This window comes from Cucumis melo, chromosome 9, assembly GCF_025177605.1.
Source record: "Cucumis melo cultivar AY chromosome 9, USDA_Cmelo_AY_1.0, whole genome shotgun sequence".
Classification (NCBI taxonomy): Eukaryota; Viridiplantae; Streptophyta; class Magnoliopsida; order Cucurbitales; family Cucurbitaceae; genus Cucumis; species Cucumis melo.
Genome location: NC_066865.1, coordinates 1,880,908 through 1,903,405, shown reverse-complemented (window position 1 = coordinate 1,903,405; position 22,498 = coordinate 1,880,908). Strand labels below are relative to the sequence as shown.

The 22,498-nt window shown below is 34.8% G+C and overlaps 3 protein-coding genes and 1 pseudogene across 4 annotated transcripts; all 4 read right to left on the bottom strand.

Annotated features, from left to right (window-relative positions):
* Positions 1-2,819: 2,819 nt before the first annotated feature.
* Positions 2,820-4,237, bottom strand: LOC103498745 (UDP-glycosyltransferase 83A1-like; annotated as a pseudogene).
* An 863-nt stretch (positions 4,238-5,100) lies between these two features.
* On the bottom strand, positions 5,101-5,781 carry LOC127150980 (linamarin synthase 1-like). Its single transcript, XM_051090056.1, has 3 exons — positions 5,701-5,781; positions 5,500-5,625; positions 5,101-5,418 (listed from the first exon to the last, which is right to left on the bottom strand). Exons 1-3 carry the CDS (start codon positions 5,779-5,781, stop codon positions 5,101-5,103), a joined length of 525 nt encoding a protein of 174 aa, XP_050946013.1.
* A 1,726-nt stretch (positions 5,782-7,507) lies between these two features.
* LOC103498530 (UDP-glycosyltransferase 83A1) lies at positions 7,508-9,120 on the bottom strand. The gene is made up of 2 exons (XM_008461160.3): positions 8,637-9,120; positions 7,508-8,394 (listed from the first exon to the last, which is right to left on the bottom strand). Exons 1-2 carry the CDS (start codon positions 9,118-9,120, stop codon positions 7,508-7,510), a joined length of 1,371 nt encoding a protein of 456 aa, XP_008459382.1.
* A 5,573-nt stretch (positions 9,121-14,693) lies between these two features.
* On the bottom strand, positions 14,694-22,108 carry LOC103498528 (uncharacterized). 2 transcript variants are annotated; one of them, XM_008461156.3, is made up of 10 exons: positions 21,693-22,108; positions 20,887-21,104; positions 18,885-20,720; positions 18,490-18,806; positions 18,284-18,390; positions 16,339-18,099; positions 16,204-16,252; positions 15,868-16,112; positions 15,483-15,584; positions 14,694-15,322 (listed from the first exon to the last, which is right to left on the bottom strand). In XM_008461156.3, the coding sequence occupies exons 2-10, from the start codon at positions 20,915-20,917 to the stop codon at positions 15,091-15,093; spliced, it is 4,680 nt and encodes a 1,559-aa protein (XP_008459378.1). In that variant the 5' UTR covers positions 20,918-21,104; positions 21,693-22,108; the 3' UTR covers positions 14,694-15,090. The 2 variants fall into 2 exon arrangements, with proteins under 2 accessions (XP_008459378.1, XP_008459379.1); XM_008461157.3 differs by having other exon boundaries at positions 21,717-22,108.
* Positions 22,109-22,498: the final 390 nt, after the last annotated feature.

Here is a 22,498-nt window from a genome sequence, read left to right as displayed (position 1 = left end):
TTTGGCCAAGTTCCTTCCAATTAGTTCTTTTCCTTTAGATATAGAAAGTGAAGAATTCTTAGATGAGAGCATAAAAAGGAAAAGTAACAAATTTATTCATAAATATATCCGACTTACGCTTGTAAATCCTTTTAGTACTGAGGTTTATTTGGTTCCAGTGATTCTATCATTTTATAATATGATATCGTTCATGCTTTATGGAAGTATTTTTGTGCCTTCTTGAGGTGGCTGCTAATGTATATCAAATGCTATTTTTTTTTTTTTATATTTTTAGAATTCACATCGTGTCACGATCTTTTGAGAAATGAGATATGAACGAGCCTTGTTGGTAGGAAGTTAAAGCTCTCGATCACTTTTTTATCATTCTTTTTAAAGTGACATAGCTATGAAATGATGATTGGTTTTTTAATACATGAAGATAAACATAAAATAGATATCGATAACAATGAATTTTTATTATATTTATAAATATTTTGATTTTTTCAAATGAAAAATTGACGATGTTCCACATGTATGTAAGCATGGTCTTTATTTGGTATGCTATTTAAATTGAAAGTATAGTCTTTGTTTGGTATCCCACAGAATGTCTGGAATTTCATGTACAATCTTACATATCATGCATATACCAACAAATAAAACATATTGTATATAAATTTAGTTTTTTTTTTTTTTTTTTAACATTTTTTTTAGTTTAGAAGAAAATTACATAAATTCTCACTCAAACCAAAATTAGGCTACTTTAGAAATGAAAATTTTATTTTGGTCGTTGTACTTTTATCTTTGGTTTATTTAGTCTCATGAATTTTCAAAAAGTGACCGTTATTTCCCTTGATAATGAAATAAAAATGAAGCAACAAAAATTAATGAGCACGTTTTAAAAGTATAAAGACCAAAATGAACCGCTACTGAAAACATGACGATGAAAATGAATATGCTTAAGTTAAACTATTAAACACCAAAATGAACGTTTTAAAAATTTTAAAATCAAAAGTAGAGAAACCAAATTATTATTCAGAACTTTTGATTCTTAAACATTTCCTCATGATAACAATTTGTCAAGTCTTTGATTAAAACAAGTTCATACTTTTTTAAAACTTTGAAATGGAGAGATCTTAATTAAAAATACACGAGACACAAAATTAGGGTTATTAGTGAATAAATATTTGAATAGAAAAATAAGTTATAGTATCTATTTTGTCTTTGATGCTTTATAATTTCATGTTTGACGTAATTTTTTCTCTCATAAAATATACGAGGATGTTTTAACAGGGATAAAAGTGCAACCCTTGTTGAACACAAAATAATTATATCAAAATCCAAAAGTGTAATGAAATGAAAACAAGAATTTATGGTTAAAAATCTCACATTTACCCTACAAAAGGAAACATTTGTTCCCGACAAGACTCTTTTACTTCGCATATGGATATTTTGAGCATTGAGTTGAGTTTCTAAGTTACAAGTTAGTTATAGGAGTGATGAAGTTTATGATGGAAGTACCGAGTCGTTATGACTTGTAAAGAAAGAGTTCCTTGATATATGTGCAAACTTCAAAATATTATTGATATCGGTAGAATTGAGTTATTTAACAATGATTTTGTAAAGCCAGTGGGCCAAACAACTATCCTTTAGTGAGTCAAAATGAGTCTTAAAACTTGAACAAGTGGTGACATTCTCACCTAATTTGGTTTTCTATGTTATCAAACAAATATTTCATGGCTAACGTGACTATTTGAAGTGGGAAGAATCGAACTTCTAACTTTAAAATCAATATTAGATGTCTAATGCTATTAAACTATATATGCTCATGTTTTGGCTATCCTCTAATTTCATTTGAAAATGCTGTGTGAAAATACATATATTTTGTAATATTTTCTTCAAATCACAAATCAGATTTGCTATCTCTCGTGCCCTTCTATCCGTAGATATATCTAACACATCGACATAATTAATCAACTGCGTAAATCTTTGTATCGATTTTGTTTGGTTTTGAGCGAAATAGACAGGACAAGAGAGGAGGAGGGAATAGAAAGTGGAGTGTGGCATAACATTAATGGTGGATGGGAAGTGGGAATTTTTGCAAAGAGAGAATTGTACAAATTCATTGCATGGACAGTGGAGACTATGACAAAATGGCATGTGCTAAAGCCAATTTCTATGGGGTCTTTGCCTCCTCTTAAAAATCCCATCCATTTTCATCTTCTTTCCACTTTTGCTATGCCCCTCTTTCTTTTTCTAATTATGCTCTCATGTGCTCCCTATCTAACCACTATTTTCTCCCCCAACAAAACACACTCTTTACAGACCTTGCTTTTCAACACATTCACAATGTCTATCTTAGGTCCATTTTTCTTAGAAAAAATATAAAATGTAATGTTGAATTAGAAATTAGGTTTAATTACGTTTGAAACATATATTTGGAGTAGAAATTGTTTAGATCAAATTTTGGATGGAAACGGAGATATGAAATGATGTGCTAGTGACATATAATGATATCATATTGTTTAAACAATTTTAAATCATGATATTCTACTTCAATAATATTTTTGAAACGTCTACTTTTGAAAGTATAATTTTTTTTTAGATATCGATGGATAATGGATTAAAAGACTCTTAATTTTTTAAAAGTTATTTGATAGATTTTTTTCTCTTACCTACGTTATCATCCATCAAATGTTACAAAACGACCCTCAATTTCGTTTTTTTCTTTTCCTCTTCTTCTTCTCAAGTTTCCTTCCTCCGTTTGTGTTGGTTATTCTCCATTTTTCCTTTCTCCCCTCGTTGTCCACCATAGCAACATTGCAGAGGTGTCGTTGTGTCCATCGAAATGTCAGATGTAATAAAGCTAGATAACAAAGAGGAGAGAGAGAGAGGGTGAGAATAGACCGAGAGTGAATGAGTTGAGAGAAGAACAATAAGAGCAAGATGGAGAGAGAAAAGCGAGAGCAAGAGGAAGGGAATGGAGAGAGAAAGAAGGTTGAGAGAGTGAAAAGAGGAAGACAAATTTCATTTTCTCCCAAAATTTGGGGGTCATCATCAAAATGTAGACTTGAAAAGCAAGAAATAATACTACGACTATGACTAAGAGGTCATTCATGTTATGTGTTTATGCCTTCAAGTTTTCAACCAATTCATGAAATTGTTGAAATCATTGTAAGATTGACCTCCTTCTTCCACACTCGATTTCCAACATTGTAAGAAACTGGTGGGCAAAGTTTGGCCAACACAGGAACCGAACACCATGCTGAGACTTTCAAGCGTCGAATTCCAGCCACAGTGGCTCACAAATTAAGCAATTGTTCGATGATTAAGAACCCTTTGTTGAGGAGCGAATCCACAATCTTGAAACCCTAATGGGAAGTCTTTGTTAGGGTTTTCTTCAGTAATGTCTTGCCTCACAACCCAGAGAAATGGCTTGCCTGTAACAATGACTTTCTGGAATTAGGTTTTGTCTAGAACAGTGAAGCTTCCAAATACAATGTAAAGGACCGAGCATGGAGCTTGCTGGTCGAGCCATTTCAGGCAAGTTGAGTCTTCTGGCCAGAAGTGTCCGACGGAATTTTTGAGCTGATTGCTAAAAGTGGGCCGATTGGGAGAATGTGAGGAGCCAAGTTGAAAGCTCCTACCTCAAGTTCATAAACTGTATTGCATATAAGCCAATGTGCTACTTCCCCTGCTTTGTGTTTCTTAAGCAAGCTTGAAATGTTCTTTTCTTTGTCTCTTCATTGCCAAAACATGCCCAGGGCAAGTTTCTGTTGTGGTTGTAGGCCCAGGGAAAAATTCTGTCTTTGATATTGTTTTCAATTATTTGTTTGGGTAAGAAAGTGAATTTGTTTAGTTGTGTTGCCTAGTTTAGCCACTGATAAAATCAATAAAGCATCGAGTTGGGCATATGATTTTGTATAAACAGAAAACTTGTGAGGTTCATCAACTTGATTAAGAAACTATTGTTGTTAATCTGACCATCAAAATCAATTAATTTCTCTTGAATCAGTTTTGGGATACTGAATAACATAGCCAACATTGCAGCTGATGCTGGAGAGAAGGCAACTCGTCGGATTCTCATCTTCACAGCAACTTCCAGAGCCCACCCAAGACTCTCATCAGCAACAAGACTGGTAATTTCTTCACCACCTAACCTATGGATTGTGTTTATCAGCTCTTCAAGCTTCATGGGCATGGTATCCAACATTGTGTCATGTAATTTACCAAGATCATTTCTATTTGCACCAGGTTCCATGCCATCTGTGATTGAAACTAGGTGAATATTAGCATCTCCTATATGATTTGTTTCTGCTAGAGTACCCTTTAATATGTTTATGATTGTGCTGTGTTCACGAACGTGATTTCAAATCCTTGTTTGGCTAAGCTCAGTGGGAAGTCTAGCAGGGGTATCACATGGCCTTGTGCTGGATTAGGTACGGCTAAAATATGCCCACTACCCATTTCTCTTCTGTAATTTAGGATTTAATTGTTAATCAATTGATTGTTGATTTTCAACTTTAGTTTGTCTCTATATATACAATACACACCACATTATCAAGCTTCTTATACTTTGATTCATTCGATTCATCTTTGGGTCAATCTGCATCTTTTTTTTCTTTTATTGTTTGAGAAACAAGGAGAGCAAGAAGATTCTTTACTATAGAGAAATGAGAAGGGAAGGAGGATGGAAGGAGCAAGGCGCAAAAAGCGAGAGCAAAAGTGAAAATCCTAACAAAGTTGATGACAAATGCCTTCATTCTGAACTAAAAATGTATCAACGTCAATCCTCAAGGACTACACAAGCATTTTGGCCATAAAAGTTTCAAAATATGTGTGAGTGTGTGTATACATATGATAATGTGGGGTAAGCATATCGAACCTCAATGTTTGATAGTACACTAGTTGCTTGTGGTTGATAGTACACTAGTTGCTTGTTGAACTATAGCAAAGATGATATTAATATGGAGCCACAAACCTCTAATGGTTCCTTTATTGAGATTAGATTAAAATATGTTAAGTTTTCAACTAGCTTATGAAATTGTTCTGGTTATTATAAGATTGACCGCCTTCTTTGACGCTTTCCACGACCATTTTCTTTAATTTTTGAATTCTCTGTTTTTAATCCTCATCTGCGATGAGCTTCTCCACTTTTTCTTTAATCTCTGTTCTTGTAACAATTCCATATTTGTCTTTCTTCAATTTCAACCCCACCTTCCATATATCACAAATGTAGCTCTCATTAGGAAACTGGTCAGCAAAATATGGCCAACAAAGGAATCGGATGCCATTGCTGAGGCTTTCAAGGGTAGAATTCCAACCACAGTGGTTCACAAAGCAAGCGATTGAGGGATGACACCTTTGTTGAGGAGCCCAACCCACAATCTTCCCGCAAGATTCTATCCTCTCTTGAAATCTTAACGGGAAGACACCCTCTTTCTGTTGAAACCAAATGGGACCCCTCCATTTGCAGCTGACCATCAAAATCAATTAATTTCTCTTGAATCAGTTTTGGGATACTGAATAACATAACATTGCAGCTGATGCTGGAGAGAAGGCAACTCGTTGGATTCTCATCTTGACAGCAAGTTCCGGAGCCCACCCAAGACTCTCATCAGCAATAAAAATGGTAATTTCATCACCCACCTGACCTATGGATTGTGTTTATCAGCTCTTCAAGCTTCATGGACATGGCATCCAACATTGTGTCATTTAATTTACCAAGATCATTTCTATTTGCACCAGGTTCCATGCCATCTGTGATTCATCTCCTATATGATTTGTTTCTGCTAGAGCACCCATTACATGTTTATGATTGTGCTCTGTGTTCACGAACATGATTTCAAATCCTTGTTTGGCTAAGCTCAGCGAGAATTCTAGCAGGGGGATCACATGGCCTTGTGATGGATAAGGTATGGCTAAAATGTGCCCTCTATCCGTTTCTCTTCTGTAATTTAGGACTTAATTGTTAATTGATTGATTGTTGATTTTCTACTTTAGTTTGTCACTATATATACAACACACACCACAATCACCTATACTCTCTAAGCCATGCCATTGTCATTTCATATGTGACACTAACCTAACTTTGATTATATCTAGCTCCTAATTGTTAATTGTTATTTGTCTTTGCCTTCACTTTCTTCTGGTATTAATTATGTTAATTTTTCTTAACTTGTTGTTGGAAACTTTTCTTAATATTCCATCCCTTTTTTTATTTTTTCTTTTTCTCTCCATTTTCTTGCCTTTATATGCTATGATATTTGAAAGAAACCTAAGAGAAACTTTCAAGATTGAAAGATACAAATTTTAGGTTGCTAAAATTATAACCTAGTTAGAAGTGTGTCACGGTTACAAACAATTGTGTTGTCGATTTGCAAAATTTCAAAAGCCTTATTTTTACTAAATTGTGCATAGTTCAACAAACATAAAATGTATATACTTTACTAGACAATTTAATGTTTTATTCCTCTCACACGACGTTGAAAAGGGTCTTATGTTTTTTATACTCGTGGTCATGATGCTCTTCTAGTCTTCTTCTTCTTCTTTTTTTTTTCAAAAAATACTAATTAACCTAAACTTATAGTCATAGATGATATTTGTAAGTAGACATCTTTTATACTTTTATATGCTGTCCTTTTGAATTGTTCTTTTTCCTTTTTCGTAATATTTTCTTATGTGGTCTTTAATTATTTTTGTTATTGGTTTTATTAATCAATTGGATTGGAAAATTTAATAGAAAAAAATTTAAGTACAATTTGATCAAGGTAGTCAGCACTATTTACTCGTTAATCATGTTATTAATTTTCAGGACTACAATACGTGTATTTTTTTTTTTTTTTAAGTTAATAGAAATTGTTTGAGAAATTTGTATAGAAGGACCTTTCTAGGAGTTAAATTGAACTCTAAGTTTGGAAAAGATAGAATTTTGGTCTTATGGGTCTGTCATGTGAAATTACCACTTTGACTTCAAGTTAACGTTTCTTTCTTCTTTGATCTTCTGATTTTCTTTTGTCATTTTTTAAAAAATATAATATTCAGCCTTTTATTTTTATTTTTTAATCTAATTGATTCTTCTTCCTCAATTTGCAGCTTCTTATTCAATCGATTCTTCTTCATTTGATTCATCTTTGGGTAAATCTGCATCCTTTTTTTTTTTTTTTTTGAAACAAGGAAAGCAAGAAGATTTTTTTACTATAGAAAAATGAGAAGGGAAGGAGGATGAAGGAGCGAGGTGCAAAAAGCGAGAGCAAAAGTGAAAATCCTATCAAAGTTGATGACAAATGCTTTCATTCTGAACTAAAAATGTATCACCGTCAATCCTCAAGGACCACACAAGCATTTTGGCCATAAAAGTTTCAAAATATGTGGGTGTGTGTATACATATAGCAATGTGGGGTAAGCAGATCGAACCTCAAGCTTGGTGGTTGATAGTACACTAGTTGCATGTTGAACTATGGCAAAGATGATATTAATATGGAGCAACAAACCTATAATGGTTCCTTTATTGAGATTAGATTAAAATATGTTAAGTTTTCAACCAGTTTATGAAGTTGTTCAGGTTATTATAAGATTGACCGCCTTCTTTGATGCTTTCCACGACCGTTTTCTTTAATTTTTGAATTCTCTGTTTCAAATCCTCATCTGCGATGAGCTTCTCCACTTTTTCTTTAATCTCTGTTCTTGTAACGATTCCATGTTTGTCTTTCTTCAATTTCAACCCCACCTTCCATATATCACAAATGTAGCTCTCATTAAGAAACTGGTCGGCAAAGTATGGCCAACAAAGGAATCGGATGCCATTGCTGAGGCTTTCAAGGGTAGAATTCCAGCCACAGTGGCTCACAAAGCAAGCAATTGAGGGATGATTAAGAACCCTTTGTTGAGGAGCCCAACCCACAATCTTCCCGCGAGATTCTATCCTCTCTTGAAACCCTAACGGGAAGACATTGTTAGGGTTCTCTTCAGTAATGTCTGGCCTCACCACCCAGAGAAATGGCTTGCCTGTAAGCTCAAGCCCTAAGGCTAACTCCTGGAATTGAGTTTTGTCTAGAACAGTGAAGCTTCCAAATGCAACGTAAATGACTGAGCATGGAGCTTGCTGGTCGAGCCATTTCAGGCAAGTTGAATCTTCTGGCCAGAAGTGTCCAATACAGTTTTCGAGTCGATTTCTTGCTAAAAGTGGGCCAATTGGGAGAATACGAGGAGCTAAGCTGAAGATTTCTGCCTCAAGGTCATATACAGTATTGCAGATAACCCAATCTGCCACTTCTATTGCTTTGTTGTTTCCTAAGCAAACTTGAAATAGAATTTTCTCGGTCTCTTTGTCACCAACACATGCCCAAACCAATCTTTCCGTTCTGGTTATGGGTACTGATTCTGCTAACTTGATGTCCTCGCTTTTCAGTAAGGTTCCTGTTGATATTGAAATTAATCATGAACAAATTTTATGTTGATACTGTGCCTATTAATTTGATTATTTCAAATTCTTTGTGTGACGAAGATGGTGAAGTTGTTTGTTTGTTCTGCCTACTTTAATCTCATTATCTAAAGTTTAAGTGAATGAAAGACTGAGTTTGACTTGTGATTTATTTTGTCTGAACCAGAAAACTTGTTGGATGGACTCATCAACTCGAAACAGTCGAAACCCTTCTTACCATCAGAATCAATTAGTTTTTGTTCAATCAAGTTTGGGATGCTAAATTGCATAGCCAACAATGCAGCAGCAGCTGGCCAGAAGGCGACTCGCGGGATTTTCATCTTTGCAGCAACTTCTAAAGCCCACCCAAGGTTCTCATCAGCAATAACACCAGTAATTTTATTGCCACCCAATCCATTGATTGTGTTTATCAGCTCTTCTAGCTTCACAGGCATGACTTGCAACATTGTTTCAGTTAATTTGCCAAGATTATTTCTATCCTCCCAAGGTTTCAGGCCATCAGGAAGCGATACTAGATGAACACGACCATCCCCTATATGATTTGTTTCTGCTAGAGCACTCACTACACGTTTGTGAATGTACTCTGTGTTTACAAACGTGATTTTGAAACCATGTTTGGCTAAGCACAACGAAAATTCCAACAAGGGAATCACATGGCCTTGTGCTGGATAAGGTATGGCCAAAATGTGCCCACTCCCCATTTTGCTACTCTAATCTTGGATTTACTTCCTTTTCAATTGGTTGTAGCTTCTGAACTTCAATGTATAGTCATATATATACACACAACCACCAATATAATTGGCTTTGTGTGTATTGCATTTCTTGGTATTGATATAAACAATTGTGAATTTGTTTCTCTATCATGTCTATAATTGTAGCCATTTTGTCATTTTTGTATATGATGGTAAAATGACTTCGGTTATATCTCCTCATTGTTCTTTATATTTACTATCTTCCTTTTGGTATTGGTTGTTTTCAATTTGTTATCGACATTTTCTGTTTGGAAATTTTTCTTGTTCTTACTCTTTTGTTTTACTTTATTTTATTTTGGATTTATATGTTATATTACTTAAATTCGCTAGTGATTTCTAACTCTAAATGAGTGATTTATTCTCTATAGATTATACCAATCCTCCCAAGAGAAAATTCCAATTTGGAACTTTTAGGTTATTAAATTTTAAGCTAAGGTGGAATTAGCAATATGTTGCAAGTGGAAGCATTTCTGATGTTGATGTTGATTTGTTCACTTCTATGCTACTTGTTTCTTATGCTTGATCTTTTTCTTTCTTTATTTGTTTTCTCTAAAAGTTTTTTTTTTTTTTTTTTTTTGTTTGGAATGGTTTCTCTTATTCTATTTTCTTTTTATTTAATAATTATTCTTCTTTAACGAAAGGTTCTTAACCTTTAGGTTGAACTAGAATAACAATTAAATCACTACGGACTAAATTTGTTCTTACTAAAGTTCAATTACTAATTAAAATCAAATTGTTATTGGTTAAAGTTTAAGAACAAATTTGTTTCTTTCACAATAATTACCATCCATATGATAGATTCTAATTGATATCTAAATGGCTTGGATCCCCGAAATCGCTGAGAATTTGGGTATCGAAGAAGCCATTTTCACTCCTTTTACAGCTGCTCAGTCTGTTCTAAACTTCAACCTTATTCAAAATGGGATTATAGACACAGACGGGATGGGATTCCTTTAGAAGAAAAGAGAATTGAATTGGGTTCATTGGGAATTCCTTCATTCTTCCACACTCGTGATCTTCCTTGGAATCACAAAAGGTTTTATTCAATCACTTCATAAGAATCCAAAGGTGTCAAATTGCAAAATGGTGTATTTTAATAGTCCTCATGTACTTGAGCTTTTACACTCGGTCCACTCCTAGCAACGAAGGCAGGGCAGTTATGGAAAGAAGACGACTCTTGCCTACGTTGGCTGGACCATGGCATTTGGGAGTACCACCCACTTTAACAAGGAACACTTCGAGGAGATTGCCATGGGGATGGAGCTTACAGAGAGGCCATTCTTGTGGGTGGAATTCTGTAATAGAAGGAGTCAGTAGTGGGTTGCCATTTATTTGTTGGCCTTATGTGGGAGACCATTTTTGGAACATGAAGTACATATTACTGAGATTTGGAGAGTTGGAATTGGATTTAAAAGAAATGGGCTTGTTGTTAGTCGTTGGGAAATCAAGAAGAAAGTGGAGAACATGAACTCATTCTGTTGTCGATTTCTGTAAACCCAAAACCTAACCTTACTTCAAGAACTTTTAAGTTTAGGAAGGAAGCTTAGTTTAGTGAAAGTTGAAGTGAAGTTGTTTTGTTGTATTTAGGTGAGAAGAGCTTGTACGTTCATTCGACAGCACATGATTCAGGGAATGGAGGTAGTGGAAGTTTGAAGAAACAAACACAAAGCCATTGCAGGCAGGAAGTGATAAAAATGATTGCTCCATAAGAATCAGTGTCAACCCCAAATGAGGTAACTAAAGAACTCATTTCAGTGGTAGAGAAAGAATGCATCTTGGGTAAAGAGAAGAAAAGCTTGTGAAAGAGATTTACGAGAGAGGGAGATGTTTGGATTATATTTTCAAACATATCATTTAAAAAATAAATTAGTTGAAAAATTAGAGTGTTTGGAAACTACTCAAAATTATTCTTTTTTTTAATGTACTTTTAAGTGTATTTTAAACAATTTTTACAAAAATAAGTTTAAACAAAATGAGTTTCTTGAAAAATTATTTATTTTTTCTTAAGTCATTCCAAACGGATCTTTTTAGTGATGGGTTATCAAATTATAAATTATTAAATATAAATTCAAAAAACCACATTATATTTTACAAAATTTTCGAGTATAAAACGGAAAAGAAAAATAATGAAAATAGGGTAAATAAAGTGATTTTGGTAAATAAAAAAAATCACATTCTTACATACTTGCTTTTTTTTTTTTTTTTTTTTTTTGAGAAATCTATAACATATACTTTCACCATCAAATATTTTTATTACTATGAAAAACATATTTTTATTACTATCAAATATTTAAACTAAGCCTATAGAAAAATTAAAATAAGGGATCAAACGTTGAATTCGAAAACATAAAAGTAATAGTTTTAAAAAAGCAAGTAATATGAAAAAAAAATTTAAAAATTGAAAAAAAAAATATTATCAAGTTTAAGACTCTTATTTTAACTTAGACATGTATACTTAATTTACTACAATGCACATATCAGGGCTCTACATAAGTCGGTTGGAAGAAAAATAACCTAAAGTAATCGAATCAGCAAAAGTTGAATTCTATTGATTCAAAAAATTTCGGGTTGGACTAGTAGCATTTTTTTTTTTAATTGTATTGTTTTTCAAATTTTTATATTTGTATATAGGTGTAAGAACTTAATTTTCATTATTTTCATAATGTCTTTCAACTTAAATTTTTATATATATTTTGGAAACGATACACGATCGTGTAGTAAATGATACGAAGGAAATAAACGATTGTATATCGCATTTATTACCGGGTCGGTTGGATTAAACCGACCAAAATTTGCACAACCCGATAACCCAACCCATGTTGTTTTCCAATTTCCTAACTCAACCCAACCCTTACGGTTTGGATTAGGTAATTTGGATTGGTCGGGCTATACTAGAAATGCAATAATGAGTCAATATCATTGAACTGTGTTTTCTTTAAATGGAGACTGGAACCTGAATTTTCTTTATTGCTAATAGTTATTTCACGTTAGTGCTCACCTTATCGAGATAGATAATTTCAAAATTGAATTGATGTGAGTTTTTTTTTTTTAATAAAAATGATCAAAAATTGACAAAATTGACAAAATATCTATACATTATAGAAAAAAGTATAATGATTTTTTGTTTCTAGTGGTTTGTTTCGGTGAAGTGTAAATAGTTTGTGTACTTTTTTATTATTTTTTTTTATAAAAAAACACTTCTTCTACCATCCAAAGCTTTTTTCCCCTTTTTTATATTTACAATATACATCTAACTGTTGTCTTACTTTATAGAAATGATGACTAATTGTTGATTATAATATAATCGAGTCACAACCAAAACTTCATTAACTAATTATAACAATTTTCATAAAATTTCTCAAAATTTCCATCCGATATTTCACACATTGGTCTCATCTAATAATCATTTTATAAAAAATTGTATTTGTTTTCTCAAAATGCTTAGTCTTACTTTTCATATTTCTTATATATGATTCAGAGTTCTTACCCAATTCCCAAAATCAAAATTTAGTTTTTGAAAGTTTTTAGATTTTTATTTTGAAAACTATATTAAAATTGTATACAACATAACATAAAAAGCAATAAATAAATAGAAGTGGTACTCATAATAAAGATCCAAATCTCACTCACACGTCAAATTAAAAGTTTAAATCGTTTACCTTTTTATGCATTGTAAATAAACAAATAATTAGAAAGAGCAACGCAACGATGAACTCACAAAGACGATGAATGGGGTATGGAGTCCTATCTCATGTTTAAGCTTTCAACATTTGTTGATAGTACCTTAGCACTTTGCCTATAATCCAAAGTTAGAACAAGTAGAATAAAATAACCATTTTGTTTTAGAAAAAGTTAGCTTTATAAACACTATCTACAGTTTCTTTGTTTTTTTATGCACTTCAAATGTCAAACTAAGAATCAAAAATTAAAATAAAATGAAAGAAGCTCTTTCTTTTAATAAAAAGAGAAAAAGTGTTTTTAGAACTTGCTTGTGTAATTTGAAATTTGAACAAAAAAATTTAAATGTTTAATTAAAATAAGATACAACGGTTGAAATACACTAAATATGTTATCTAACGCTTCAAGGAACAGAACACAAGATGTAGCTAATAACAAACTTATCTCTCTTGATATTTTTAGAAACGTTACCGTGAGATTTTTTTTTTTTGAGTATTAAAGCATTATACTAGTTGAACTATGTTTATTTTGACAAAATTCTGAAACGTTTTTGTTTTTTCGTTTTCATTATTTGTCGATTTCACAATAGCAAGAAAACAAACACGATTTTAAAAACCAAATGGCTTATCATACAAAATTTTAACCGATGTTATGGGCAAATAACATTACTAGTGAGATTAGCCACATCCATGTGGCTCAATTACTCATAAACCCATAATTATTAATGTTTAAGACTCTTGAAATGTAGGAAATGAAAGAAAATAAATACAAAGCTACTTATAAGGTAACAAGAAATCCACTTTTCACTAGTCTTTAGGCAAAACCAGACTACTTTTAGAAGCACAAGCTTTTAATTTCTCTAAACCAGTTTTGGTTGAAGAAACTTTTGAAAGAAAATCAGATCTTAAAGAGACAGAAAAAAGGCATGAGAAAGTCATTAGTACCAAACCAACAGTCACTGAAGAGGCAGGATCATAAGGCAGCAAAGTCAGATCAATTGCTGGCAGAGAACAGTTTTCAAGTTGTCTAAGTTGGCCTGAAGAAGAACAGTTCCAACTCCAAAGAATGAAAAAAAAAATTAGTCTAAAAGGAATCTTGAACAATGAAAGAAAATAAATTGAAGAAAATCCATCCACTAACTTTGTCGGCAATGGTGAGTAAGGTTCCTCGTACAAACAAACAAACAGCCCCCACACAACTGGAAGGAAAGAACATTTATTATAATATTTATGCAGAAAAGATTAGGATTGGACTTTGGTTTTGGATTTGGATTTGGTTTTGTTTCATCAATCCTATTATTCCCTCTGACTGTCTTTGAAAATGATATCACATCATCTTCCCAATCATGAGTTGAATCAGATACTGACATTGACATAATTAGCTGCTTTCAATCAACCAACTAATAAATCAAAGAATCTTTATAACATAAAGGAAACTTTACAAATAATAAAAATAATAATAATGACAATAATATATTAAGGTATGCAAGAAGAATATCTTCTTGTCCTTTATTCCCTCATTAAATGTGTTCCCTTTTGGCACTTGGGAAACAGTTAATATCTGTGTTTCCCAATAAATGAACAAGTGCTGGCGAAGTGGACACAAGCTTACACGTGACCAATGAAAAAGAAAAATACAAAGACAGTGAGTTCTTAGACTATAGCGAGTTTGTGGGGGAAATTTCAGGAAGCTTTTAAAATTAAAACCATAACTTTTACCTTTTTGAATATTTTATTCGCTTGGTCTTCTAGATGCCAACTTCCATGCTGATTTCCCCAACTTTATGGAAATAATAAACCTAAAGAAGGTGGCAAAGTGGAAGGAAAAGAAAAACTACAACAACATGACTAATAGGCTTACCAATATAAATTGGCAGGCTAGTTTCTCTAATTTATGTATCAAAACGAGATGCGATATCCATACCCAACATCATTCCTCTCTGAATAGTTTGCTTCAGAATAACTTGTTTCACCTGGGAAATTCATGAAAATTTACATGATACATGATACCACTATGTACTTCATCAAAATAAACAACAGTGGTTTGGCCTCGATTCGAGAAAAGAACGAAAGGCCTCCAATTATCAAAGCTTCCAAGATATGAATCTATTGTTGTATCCTCTTTCTTCTACAACGCTACATCATGTCAATGCCAGAGATCATAGACAAAAAGCAGGGGCAGGATATGGTTTGTATGTAGATGACTAGGGAATTAGCTGTGAAGAGACCAATTAACTAATTACTACAGTGAAAGGCATTGTACACCCTCTGGAAGATGATTAGGAATGGGGTGTACAGTGACATATCTTTGGGGACATGATTTTGGTGCCAATGTAACTAATCCATTTGAAGAAGCATTTCCAGAGAGTTCTGCTTGACGTATGTGAAACTTTGCAAAACGATTAATCACAGAAAATCGTTCCAAATCTTGACATTCAACCATCAAGTCCACAATGGAAGCTGTCCTGTCCAATCTGCACACCAAATGGAACAACTCAGAAGACTATAAATGATGTTTTGTAGGTTGCAAACTGCATATTTCTAATTTACTACTCTTACATCTAAAATCAAATTGGAATAATTATAGAAAACACAACTAAAAACATTTGTGAAAAAGAATCGTATTTTTCATACCTTTGCAGGTCATTTTCCAGTCTCCCAGCTCTCCCGTAGAATCTTTCCACAGTCTTCTCTATGTACTTATCATCAGTACATTTAACAGTATCCTCGGAAATTCTGAAATGATCCACAGAAAGATGTTACAAATGCTGCACAAAAACTAATTAAAACACACGAGAGCTAATTTATCCAAAGTAATACACTGAAAAAGAATAAGATTACACTCTGTTTCTAAATAAAAATAACATTAGAAAAATGTTTCTTCTGCAGGCGCTAAGAAATGACACGATATTCTACTTCTGCTGTCACTATGGAGAATCAAAATTTAAACAGTTGCTAGCTACAAGTATGGAAAAGACACTTCCTCAAAAGTAAAAAAAGGTATGGAAAGGACACATACACATTTCTGTTATCAAGAGTGGAAACATGAAAATCATTTGTTTGTCCACATATCAGGCTGCACGTATCCCCTAATGACGCTCTTAAGATAAAGTATATCACGCTATCATAGAAGGAAGAGGCATCTGCTGAGAGGATAGATGATGGTGCAGGACAAACTAACTGCTGCAACAGCTGTGTTGTCACAATAAGCCTTCTCTTCGATCGAAGCATCACATCTTCAATCATCTCAACTTCATTTACCATCTGAAATTTAATGCAGAAAAATGGGGGTCAGCAATTTCAGATTTTAAATTTTTAAACAAGGTTTTTGATCTTTTAGTTTTAATGGGAATACTTTTTCTGTCAGCCGGTTTGTGTTTTGGGCCCAGTCTTGTTCTGCCACTCTGCAAACAACATATTCCTGACATTAACAACAGCAACACAAACACATGGTCTTAAATAAACAATAAAAAGAGATACCGTCAAATACCTGATATTCACAATTCTTTGAGAACCTTGGACTTCTAGATGCCATGGTTGAAGCTCAGATGAGTCAAGTTTACGCTTTTTAGGTCTCAAAATGACCCCAGTTTCAGCAGTGACAGTAGAAGGCAATCCATAAGGGACTGTTAAGTCAGTTGCCACCGTGGTTGTAGCAGCAGTTGACCAAACTTTACCACTCAGATTAACATCTGCAGAATCTATTCCACCCAGAGATGACTGTTTGCATAAATTATCTGAAGGGTTCAAGAGAGAGAAGTGTCCACCAGGATGTTTTGCGTGCAGCTGCCCATTTTTGAACTTAAACCATGAAGATGCAGACAGTGAACTGATCTGAGAAGTTTCTTCATTGTTACCTTCCATATTTTTTCTATTAAATTCACTCACAGCCTCACTTTGGCCATCTGAAGTAAAACCTATTGAACATGCATTTGGTGGATTCTCAGACAAAGATTTCACATTATAATCTTCTCTTGCTCCTCCTGCCAACAGGTTCAGCATTTTTCTATTTTCAGATGGCAATGAGTTCATCTCGGATGCAAAACCTTGTTTTGCATCTTCTCTTGTTGAAGTCTCTTTTGACATAATTATTACCTGCTGAGCATCTTGAACTCCCTTTGGCTCAGTCTCCACATTCTTCATTAGGTTAACTTTTGGTAGAGCGTATTGTTGACCAACAACGAGAGGCAATTTAGAAAAGTTATCATATGCCAAATCTCCTTCACAGGCAGCTAAATTTTTGCCCTCCATTTCTACACTATTAAAATCTTGCTGATGTGGATTGGCCGATAATAAGCCAGAGGAAAAAGCATTTGTATGAGCTATCTTCCTTGCCACCCCATTATTATATACATCAGATTTAGTCCTCTGCTGTGGTATCTCATCCTTATGGTCATAATCCTGTGAATTTGTAGGAATCATGTCAGAGTCCAGTGATTGGAGTCCACATTTTTGGGAAGTTTGATCATTGATTCCCTGTGGAACCAGTGAAGTTGCCTCAAGAGTATTGTTTAATGAACCAATCTTGTTACCTTCTGTATATGCATTATTTTGCTGGAATATGTTATTTAACCAAACATTTTGCTGTCTTGCCAACAATCCACCCTGTTGGCCTAATCTTGATGTGGACAAAGGCTGAGAGATAGGCAGGGCCTCAAAACCCAGATATTGTTTTCCACTTATATTGCTGTTGGTGGGTCGAGATGTATCTTGAGAGGAAGACAGGCCATATTGTCGATATCTAGAAGCAGCACTTGACAATGAAGCGTGTGGAGACAAATGTACTGCAGGTGCACCAGAAGCAAATTGCCCTTGATTTTCATCTGATACAAAATGAGGGGGCAGGAATAATGATGTAGCAGCTTCTGCCTCCCCCAAACAATGCGATTTTTCATCCCAATGCACATTTTGTGAAGGAGGCATAGACTGAATAGGAGACGAGGATGCTAACGGAGTTTGATTTTTCTCTACAAAGCCAGAATTTACCGGTCTTGTATCCAGAGTGCTTGATAACTGAAGTAGACCTTGAGATGAAGAGATCTTATTTAAAAATGGCAGTTGAGATGGATGAAGCAATCTCATAGGAAACCCTTGAGATGGGGACTGATTGGGATGTTGAGAAATAGAGGGATTTGGAAACTCTGCCTCAGCCATCATAGATAAGGGACTAGAACCAATAGGGCTATAATGGGAGATGGCACTATTTTCCTTAGACTGGTCGACATTTTGAAGATGGCCATTCACATTTTCACTGCAAAAGTTTATGGATAGAAAGTTATGAGAACATATTTAAAATAAATGAAAGTATGAAAGAATGATGAGACTTGATCAACACCAATAGTGAAGAGACCAACAACATATAGATTAAATAAAAAGGTTTGGCTCCATGACTCAACCTCCCTGGTGAATTTAACAGTCTTTAATTGCATAACTACCTTGTTTGGTTGTAAGGAGTTCGGCCATTTGAGCCCGTTGATTTGAAGAAGTTGGTAGAGGCATCCAGATTGCCCCTTGGAGTACCATCTGAAGGTTTTAAATTTCTCTGGAAACCAGTAAACTGCCTTGTAAGAATAAATATTTACACACAACATTTGGAAGGTTTAATAACATAACTGAAATACTGAATGGAATAACAAATCACCTTCCCCGAGTTCACATCATTGGAAGAAGCATCATAAAGATATGACTGTTGAAAATGTCCCTGCCCTTGAGAGCTTAATTGTTTCGACATATACTGGTCATGGTAGTTACTTTTCTGCTGAAGCTTGTCAATAAATGAGTCACCTGCTTTGTCAAAAGTATTTTGTAGAACAGTAGGATCATCACTTATCTGACTATTATTCTTCCTCATGATGTCGTTCTCCTCGCTGTTCATGGATGTGTTCACATGCTTCATATTTTCAAGGTGCCTAAAATCACTATAATCCCTTTGATTGTGTGAGACTTCATTGGCTCGTCCTGCAAGACAATGGCATGGGCAATAATTAATCGATGCAACTATATTTCGATCAAACACTAGCAAATGATTAATCTTACCTTGTGGTTTTCCATGTGATTGATCAACATTGTCATGAGATGTTGCTATCTGCTGAGGTGGTCTGTCATATTCAGGTTGCTCATACAACTGACTTGCCAAGCTCTTGTTTAAATGCTCGTGTGGTTGAACATTTTGAGATTGGCCACCAATTCTCTTTTGTGCACTCTTATTGTCTAGCCAGCCAACAACTTTTTCAGAAGAATTTTGATTTAGTTCATGAGAATCTTCTGGACAAAGATGCTCTGTTTGCTCAAGAGATGGTTGGATGCCTGACTGCTGAAACCCAGGAAAGCTAGAACTCATACCAGAATCGTTGAAGTTTGCATATGGCCTTGAACTTAAAGAAGATGCACTGTGCAAGCTGTTCTCATACCAAGCCGATTGCTCCTTTTTACTATCCACTATGTTTGAATGCTGATTTTCAGTTGACAGTTCAGTATTCTGAAAAGTTAATCCACTCCATTCCTCCTGTATCCCAGTATCACTACTAGAAGCCTCTGCTACAGCTGACTGCATGAGAGCACTCCAGCTCCCACTCTGAATAGAAGGAAATGCATCTGAGAAATCTGAATGTACTAGGTTATTTTCAAAACCTCCATTGCTGACATTTGTACATTTTCCCAAAGAAGTATCCCACATATTGTGATCCATATTATATAAAATTTTTTGTTCAATCGGATCCAAGGGAACAAAATACTGAGATGCATCCAGTTGAGTGACTTTTTGCTGCGTTGAACCAAGCCAACCAGCTCCACTTTGCCCACCTTGAAATTCAGCAAACGATCCATTTGCTTGCAAGGAAGTCCTTTGCGGGATGATATCTGATCTCATTCCGGCATCTAAACCTTGATTTGGAATTTGGTCAAATAAACTTTTTGCTTGAAAGCCTTGTTTGGATCTGCCCATTTGGGGCAAGCCAAAATGGCCTGCAGAAACAGTATTTAAATTACCAACAGAGGAGCTACTGAAGACAGGCTGCATAGTAGGCTTCAAGAATTGACCACCAGCCTTTGTCAACAAACTGCAAGAATCACGATCAATCCCCTGTATCTGAGAATATTGACCCATGCTACCCCGCCCACTGGAGATAGGGGTTCTATAATTAGATTCATCAAGCTGCTGGGGAACCAACACTGGTGAATGAAAAGATTGCCCTTTCTCGTGAGAAAACATTAGTTGGTTATAAACTCCTTGCGCTGCAGAAGATGCACCTAGATGTGCCCTGTTCATGAACATTTCTGACGAATCGGGGATAGAAGTTCCATTAATATAGGACGGATATTGAGCCTGTCTAGTGAAAGCAGAGATCTGATTTTGAGAACCCTGCTGCCTTGCATCATCAAATTGCTGTAGTTGCTGCTGCCTATGAATATCTTGCACCTGCTTGAACATCATCTGCTGCTGCAGTAACTGCATATCATTGTATGTAGACTGCTGCATTGAATGAAGTTGAGAAGTATCTAATTGTTGCTGACCCCTCACAAGTTGCTGCGATCCTCCAAGAAAGTTGAAGTCAGTTGACACTTCGGTAATTTCAGACCTCTCAGAATTAGTCGTCAGGGTTGGACTGTCTACTGGTGCATATTCTTGATGTGATTTTAGGACAGACAAGCCTCTCAGCATCAAGAAATGTGGATCATAGCCAGTATTTTCACCCAAGAATGCTTGTGGAGAGTGCTCTGTTTGGAAATTTTGCCCTCCAAACATATAGCCATTCGTATTCAGTGGTTGGCCATCCAAGGTATCACTGCAGAAACCAGGTCTTGAAGCCAGTGGTGCGAAGTTTCTGCCTAATGACACAGTCGAATTGTTTCTCAGGTATCCTTCCACAGAATCTGCAAATCAAAACTCTTGGTAGTCAAAACAACAACATATGGTTGTTTCAAATATGCTAAACTAGCCCAGCATCAACATTGGGTGGGTAAGCAGTAAAGACAAGAATAACAACAAAGGTTTATACTATTAGAACGATCGATAGCAAGGTAGAGAACATTGGTATACCTTTCAGAGTAATGTTACAGTTTTTTCGCATTGAAACTTGGATGATCACGTGCGGTTTTCTAGCATAATGATCTCAAATAAACATAAACAGATCGCCATTCAATACATGCAGTTGAAGCCACCTCTTATCTAATTTATATAATCGGGAGTCCTGTTACTGTCTTCTACTTCCATGACCATTAATGCTTAAAGCTACAGCCACCAAATGCATAGCAGTCCTAATACCCAGAAAGTACAGGGAAAATCATTATAAGGTTATAATCAAATGAACACACAAGTAAAAAACTCGACCCGGACAGGACAGAAAGTCCATTTTCATTTGAGCAGCGCCCTGAACCCATTTGAAGCTTGAGTGAAAGAGAACTTAAAATTACAAAAGCTCAGCGTTTTAAAGTCACAGAAAATCCTAAATAAGAGAGGGCAAACAACCATAGTGTGACAATTACATACAAAAACCACATGATTAACGAAACTTCATAAGTACAACCAAAAATATCTAAGTTAACATGAAGAGCACGAAAACAAATCATGAATTGAAAAGAATTCCCGTGGACTATAAATTAAACAAACAAATCCCAATTGCTTCAAACCCAACACCCAAAAATTTAACTCAGAACCCTAAAATTGCTGCGTTGCTCCACTGACGAACATCACAAACCCCCAAATAAGTCAACAAAATCAAAAACCACCAACAACATAGAATTATTCATTCACTAATTTCAAAGAGGAACCACATATTCTTCACAATTAGCTTAATTGTTAACCACCCAGTAAGCAAGATTCGTTAAAAAAAACTAAAAACCCACAAGGCAAAGCGAGGTAAGAAGTACAGTGACGAGCTGGGGAGGTGTGATCTGAGCAATAGAATTATAACAACACAAAAGCTTTGGCGCTGAGGAATTCTGTTCTTGGAAGAGTATCTTAATGACCCAATTGAAGGCCTTGGAACTTTCTTGTATGTATGTCTCTCTTCTCTCTCCCTCTCTCTCGTTTGAGCTGAAATTGTTTTTGTTGCTGTTCTTCTTCTTCAAGCTTCTTCAAAATCCATAGCAGTTCCCAATGTCCTTAAATCTCTCTCTCTCTCTTAATCTATCTCTTTCTCTGTACCTTCAAGCTTTCTCTCACTGAAAATTTGCTTCTCTCTTTCTCTTAAGATTTGTTAAGTGCTGCAGAAAAGAGTGAGAAAAAATGGTCTCTTCGGACATCAAAGCCGAAGATAAAGCGATGAAAAACCGTAAATAAGAAAATTAAATAATGTTTAATTAACATTATTTATTTATTTATTTTCAACAAACTCGTTTGGAAAATGCCGCTTTAGCTTCGGACTCCGAACCTTAGCCTCGGACTCCTAATATCAGGTTAGGGTGTTCTCAAGTTTTCCTCCTTACATCTCCACCGTTGGATCTTTTCTATTTGTTCCATCACAGTCAAAGAGTCAAGTCAACACAAGCAACCTTTTTCATTTTTCTTTTCTTTCATCCTTCAATTAATTTTTTTGTTTTAATTACCATATAGTTTAAGTTAGAATTAATTTCAAATCACCTTGTATTTTTAGAATTTTTGTTTTGATTTATTTTATACTTCAACAATTAAATGAATGGGGCGAAGAATT

Bases quoted from the DNA above. Each gene is read 5' to 3' on its own strand.
- LOC127150980 (XM_051090056.1), bottom strand. From the start codon at position 5,781: ATGGGTGCTCTAGCAGAAACAAATCATATAGGAGATGAATCACAGATG. The intron at 5,626-5,700 runs GTAAATTAAATG...TCCATAGGTCAG, and splicing joins TGCAAATAGAAATGATCTTG to GTGGGTGATGAAATTACCAT. The intron at 5,419-5,499 runs GTATCCCAAAAC...TGGTTTCAACAG, and splicing joins CTGCAATGTTATGTTATTCA to AAAGAGGGTGTCTTCCCGTT.
- LOC103498530 (XM_008461160.3), bottom strand. From the start codon at position 9,120: ATGGGGAGTGGGCACATTTTGGCCATACCTTATCCAGCACAAGGCCAT. The intron at 8,395-8,636 runs GTAAGAAGGGTT...CAATATCAACAG, and splicing joins AAAACTAATTGATTCTGATG to GAACCTTACTGAAAAGCGAG.
- LOC103498528 (XM_008461156.3), bottom strand. From the start codon at position 20,917: ATGCGAAAAAACTGTAACATTACTCTGAAAG. The intron at 20,721-20,886 runs GTATACCAATGT...TTTGATTTGCAG, and splicing joins CTGTAACATTACTCTGAAAG to ATTCTGTGGAAGGATACCTG. The intron at 16,113-16,203 runs GTATTCCCATTA...ATTAAATTTCAG, and splicing joins CAAACCGGCTGACAGAAAAA to ATGGTAAATGAAGTTGAGAT.